We start from the raw sequence: 6,191 nt of genomic DNA, 5'->3' as shown, positions 1-6,191 counted from the left end.
TCCCTAGGTAACGCATTCCAGTGTTTCACCACCCTCCTAGTGAAAAAGTTTTTCCTAATATCGAACCTAAACCTCCCCCACTGCAACTTGAGACCATTACTCCTTGTCCTGTCATCTTCTACCACTGAGAATAGTCTAGAACCATCCTCTTTGGAATGCCCTTTCAGGTAGTTGAAAGCAGCTATCAAATCCCCCCTCATTCTTCTGTAGACTAAACAATCCCAGTTCCCTCAGCCTCTCCTCAAAGTCATGTGTTCCAGACCCCTAATCATTTTTGTTGCCCTTCGCTGGACTCTCTCCAATTTATCCAGACCCTTCTTGTAGTGTGGGGCCCAAAACTGGACATACTACTCCAGATGAGGCCTCACCAATGTCGAATAGAGGGGAATGATCATGTCCCTCAATCTGCTGGCTATGCCCCTACTTATACATCCCAAAATGCCATTGGCCTTCTTGGCAACAAGGGCACACTGTTGACTCATATCCAGCTTCTCGTCCACTGTCACCCCTAGGTCCTTTTCCGCAGAACTGCTGCCTAGCCATTCGGTCCCTAGTCTGTAGCGGTGCATTGGATTCTTCCGTCCTAAGTGCAGGACCCTGCACTTATCTTTGTTGAACCTCATCAGATTTCTTTTGGCCCAATCCTCCAATTTGTCTAGGTCCCTCTGTATCCTATCCCTACCTGCCACTGTATCTACCACTCCTCCTAGTTTAGTATCATCTGCAAATTTGCTGAGAGTGCAATCCACACCATCGTCCAGATCATTTATGAAGATATTGAACAAAACCAGCCCCAGGACCGATTCTTGGGGCACTCTGCTTGATACCGGCTGCCAACTAGACATGGAGCCGTTGATCACTACCCGTTGAGCCCAACAATCTAGCCAACTTTCTACCCACCTTATAGTGCATTCATCCAGCCCATGCTTCTTTAACTTGCTGACAAGAATACTGTGGGAGACCGTGTCAAAAGCTTTGCTAAAGTCAAGAAACAATACATCCACTGCTTTCCCTTCATCCACAGAACCAGTAATCTCATCATAGAAGGCGATTAGATTAGTCAGGCATGACTTTCCCTTGGTGAATCTATGCTGACTGTTCCTGATCACTTTCCTCTCGTGTAAGTGCTTCAGAATTGATTCCTTGAGGACCTGCTCAAGGGACTGAGGTGAGGCTGACTGGCCTATAGTTCCCAGGATCCTCCTCCTTCCCTTTTTTAAAGATTGGCACTACATTAGCCTTTTTCCAGTCATCTGGGATTTCCTCCGTTTGCCACGAGTTTTCAAAGATAATGGCCAATGGCTCTGCAATCACAGCTGCCAATTCCTTTAGCATTCTCGGATGCAACGCATCCGGCCCCATGGACTTGTGCACGTCCAGCTTTTCTAAATAGTCCCTAACCACCTCTTTCTCTACAGAGGGCTGGCCACCTACTCCCCATGTTGTGTTGCCCAGCGCAGCAACAGCCATGCACAGACAATCCAGGAAGCTTTTGGAAAGTGCTGGAGGAACCGACTAGGGGCCGTGCGCCTCTTGACCTGCTCCTCACAAACTGGGAAGAATTGGTAGGAGAAGTAGAAGTGGGTGGCAAATCTGGCAGTAGTTACCATGAGATAGTATCAGAGGAACAGCCGTGTTAGTCTGTATTCGCAAAAAGAAAAGGAGTACTTGTGGCACCTTAGAGACTAACCAATTTATTTGAGCATGAGCTTTGAAAGCTCATGCTCAAATAAATTGGTTAGTCTCTAAGGTGCCACAAGTACTCCTTTTCTTCATGAGATAGTAGAGTTCAGGATCCTGACACAAGGAAGAAAGGAAAGCAGCAGAATACAGACCCTGGACTTCAGAAAAGCAGACTTTGAGTCCCTCAGGGAACTGATGGGCAGGATCCCCTGGGAAGCTAATATCAGGGGGAAAGGAGTCCAGGAGAGCTGGCTGTATTTTAAAGAAGCCTTATTGGGGGTGCAGGAACAAACCAACCTGATGTGCAGAAAGAATAGCAAATATGGCAAGCAACCAGTTTGGCTTAACAGAGAAAGCTTCAGTGAGCTTAAACACAAAGGAAGCTTACAAGAAGTGGAAACTTGGACAGGTGACTAGGGAGGAGTATAAAAATATTGCTCAAGCATGCAGCACAATTGGAGTTGCAGCTAGCAAGAGATGTTACTCTTAACAAGAAGGGTTTCTACAAGTATGTTAGCAACAAGAAGGTGGTCAGGGAAATTGTGGGACCCTTACTGAATGGGGGAGGCATCTGTCACGGAGTCCCTGGGCGATGCTCTGGAACTGCTCCCCATGAAGTCAGTCAGGACTCTGGGGTAGTCGCCTTTCTGTGAGCAGCCTGTCTTCAGGACACACAGCTCAGACAGCTTCCACCTTCCTGGGTCTGACCTCGGAGCATTCAGCATCCTCTGCCTCTCCGTGCGCTTCCCACAGCGAGTCCGCTCAGGCGGTGCTCCTGGGGAAGCCAGAGGGCCCTGCACCCCAACTTCGCAGTCAGACGGGACTCTCAGCCAGCCAGTAAAACAGAAGGTTTATTAGACTACAGGAACATGGTCTAAAACAGAGCTTGCAGGTGCAGAGAACGGGACCCCTCAGCTGGGTCCATTCTGGGGGGCAGTGAGCCAGACAACCACGTCTGCACTTCACTCCATGTCCCAGCCAGCCCCAAACTGAAAACCCCCTCCAGCCCCTCCTCCTCTGGGCTTTGTTCCTTTCCCGGGCCAGGTGGTCACCTGATTCCTTTGTTCTCCAACCCTTTAGCTCTCACCTTGCAGGGGGGAAGGGCCCAGGCCATCAGTTGCCAGGAAACAGGGAGTTGGCCATTATCTGTGTCCAGACCCCTGCACACACCTGCCCTCTAGGGCTCTGCAATGATCATACACCCTTACCCCACCCCCTAGATACTGAAGAACTGCCTAGGGGAAACTGAGGCACCCCCACACTATTCAGAGGAAACATTAAGAACAGTCCCACTTTGTCACAGCATCCTAGTGACAGATGATGTGGAAAAAGCTGAAGTACTCCATGCTTTTGTTTTTGCCTCAGTCTTCACAGACCAGGTCAGCTCCCAGCCTGCTGCACTGGGTTGCACAGTATGGGGAGGAGGTGAGCAGCCCTCAGTGGTGAAAGAACAGGTTAAGGACTATTTAGGAAAGCTGGACATGAACAAGTCCATGGGGCTAGATGCAATGCATATGAGGGTGCTGAGGGAGTTGGCGGATGTGATTGCAGAGCCATTGGTCTTTATTTCTGAAAACTCATGGCGATCGGAGGAGGTCCCAGACAATTGGAAAAAGCTGAAGACAATTGGAAAAAGGCAAATATAGTGCCCATCTTTTAAAAAGGGAAGAAGGAGAATGCAGAGAACTACAGACCAGTCAGCATCACCTGAGTCCCTGGAAAAATCATGCAGCAGGTCCTCAGGGAATCCATTTTGAAGAACTTGGAGGATAGGAAGTCAACATGGATTCACCAAGGGCAAGTCATGCCTGACCAACCTGATTGCCTTCTATAATTGGCTCTGTGGATATGGGGAAAGCGGTGGATGTGATAGTATCAAAAGCTTTGCTAAAGTCAATATATCTCCCACAGTATTCTTTCATAGAATATCAGGGTTGGAAGGGACCTCAGGAGGTCATCTAGTCCTACCCCCTGCTCAAAGCAGGACCAATCCCCAATTTTTGCCCCAGATCCCTAAATGGCCCCCTCAAGGATTGAACTCACAACCCTGGGTTTAGCAGGCCAATGCTCAAACCACTGAGCTATCCCTCCCCCCAGCAAATTAAAAAAGTATGTATTGGATGAATGGATTGTAAGGTGGATAGAAAGCTGACTAGATCACTGGGCTCAATGGGTAGTGATCAACGGCTCAATGTTTAGTTGGCAGCCGGTATCAAGCAGAGTGCCCCAGGGGTCGGTCCTGGGGCTGGTGGTGTTCAACATCTTCATTAATGATCTGGATGGTGGGATGGATTGCACCCTCCATAAGTTTGCAGATGACACTAAGCTGGGAGGAGAGGTAGATATGCTGGAGGGTAGGGATAGGGTCCAGCATGACCTAGACAAATTGGAGGATTGGGCTAAAAGAATCTGATGAGGTTCAATGAGGACAAGTGCAGAGTCTTGCACTTAAGATGGAAGAATCCCATGTACTGCTACAGGCTGGGGACCAACTGGCTAAGCGGCAGTTCTGCAGAAAAGGACCTGGGGATTACAGTGGATGAGAAGCTGGATATGAGTCAGCAGTGTGCCCTTGTTGCTAAGAAGGCTACTGGCATATTGGGCTGCATTAGTAGGAGCATGGCCAGCAGCTCGAGGGAAGTGATTATTTTGCTGTATTCAGCACTGGTGAGGCCACATCTGGAGTATTGCGTCCATTTTTGGGACCCCCGCTACAGGAAATGATGTAGACAAATTGGAGAGGCAATGAAAACAATTAGGGGTCTGGGGCACGTGACTTATGAGGAGAGGCTGAGGGAACTGGGCTGCTTTAGTTTGCGGAAGAGAAGAGTGAGGGGAGATTTGATAGCATCCTTCAACTACGTGAAGGGGGGTTCCAATGAGGATGGAGCTCGGCTGTTCTCAGTGGTGGCAAATGACAGAACAAGGAGCAATGTTCAAGTTGCAGTGGGGGAGGTTTAGGTTGGATATTAGGAAAAGCTTTTTCACGAGGAGGGTGGTGAAGCACTGGAATGGGTTACCCAGGGAGTGGTGGAATCTCCATCCTTAAAAGTTTTTCTAAGGCCTGACTTGACAAAGCCCTGGCTGGGATGATTTAGTTGGTGTTGGTCCTGCCTTGAGCAGGGGGTTGCACTAGATGACCTCCCGAGATCTCTTCCAACCCTAATCTTCTATGAACATTCCAAAAGAGAAATTTCAGGTAATGTACAAACGAATCTTGCAGCAAGCAGGTTTTATATACTTTGCACAGCTTCAGTTCCTAGAAGCAAAAGAACTCTTCAGAAGCGACCAACTTGATGTCCAGGAGCTGATCGCTCTCTACCCCATCCTTTTGCCTACTTCCTCTTCGTTCATACGGCTCATCCACCTCTTTACAATTATGCTGATTTAAACCAGCTGGCCTAAGAGGATCAGGAGAAGATGACTAAGTGCAAACGATTCCTCCTGAGTTATTTGTATGAGGGCCACAACACTGAAGTTGCAAATGGTTACAAGGAAGACATTGCTACAGCTTTGCTCAAGCTATATGCAGAGCCTTCATGAAAGCCTTCTGGATCTGCTGGTCTTGGAGAATTTCTGTCTTCTGACAGTGCTGCTTGGCTAGAGAAACACAAAGGATTTTGCACTTGGACTCCTGTATTGCTACAATGGTCAAGATGCTGCAGTACTTATGGGTTTAAATAGTTAATGGAGACATTCAAGATTCTACACATTCGGACCTCTGAGTATACCCGCTTAGCTGGGTTGTATTTGGAGGCAGTGCTGCAACTAAAATCTGTGACCACAGACAATTATGCGGAACGGACTGAAACACAGACTAAGTTACACAGTCTTCAGAAATCCGACTTTTATAGAATTCATTTTATTTTAGATAAAATCAAATAATCTTGCAGTAATCTTGATCTTCATATGGAAAAGGCAATACTATATGGGGAAACTGCAAGAATATGACAGCACTGATGGACTCTCTTGAATGTGTTCCAGGAAGTTCAGTGATACAGGATCTGTTCAAAAAGGGGCTTGTATTCCTCCCTCCAGCTGACCTTGTTTGTCTCAGCTAAAGCTTCCATTTTAGTCAGTGGCCAAAAGCGTTTCAAGAGTAGCCTTGGAACTGAAAGTTGAGCCCAGTGTTGCCGGAGGAGTGTGAAGCCTTGCAGAACACACCTTTCATTCTGTATGTGCAGCTACAGTACGAACAGCTGCCTACTGTGGGAGGCTCATATCTGGTTCTGCTTCCCCATCCGCAGGTAGTGGAGTTATAGTGACCCTGTCCTGGAATTAAAGGTGAACAGGAATTGGGCCTAAGCTAATTACAACCAATCTATTGACGTGTATGACTATTCCCTCCCAACCAGCTCAAGGAGGGGAGGAAAAGGGAAGAGCCAGCCTCTGCTTCGGTACCCCTCGTACTATGGGGGTGAAGAACATCAAGCAGCACCGATGGTTGCGGTGTCCACTACCACCTCCTGCTCTACTCTAAAAAGGAGGGTTTGAGGAGTTCACAGCTG

General features: G+C 48.0%; 1 protein-coding gene across 1 annotated transcript in view; it reads right to left on the bottom strand.

Annotated features, from left to right (window-relative positions):
• Positions 1-5,523: 5,523 nt before the first annotated feature.
• MAMDC4 (MAM domain containing 4) overlaps positions 5,524-6,191 on the bottom strand; it is a 46,698-nt gene continuing 46,030 nt past the window's right edge. The window contains exon 29 of the mRNA XM_075120586.1: positions 5,524-5,955. Coding sequence (XP_074976687.1) covers positions 5,887-5,955 — 69 coding nt within the window. The 3' untranslated portion in view covers positions 5,524-5,886. The remainder of the gene's footprint in view (positions 5,956-6,191) is intronic.

Source organism: Caretta caretta, chromosome 16 (genome assembly GCF_965140235.1).
Source record: "Caretta caretta isolate rCarCar2 chromosome 16, rCarCar1.hap1, whole genome shotgun sequence".
NCBI lineage: Eukaryota > Metazoa > Chordata > Testudines > Cheloniidae > Caretta > Caretta caretta.
The sequence above is the reverse complement of the archived record's forward strand: the minus strand, read 5'-3'. Positions and strand labels throughout refer to the sequence as shown.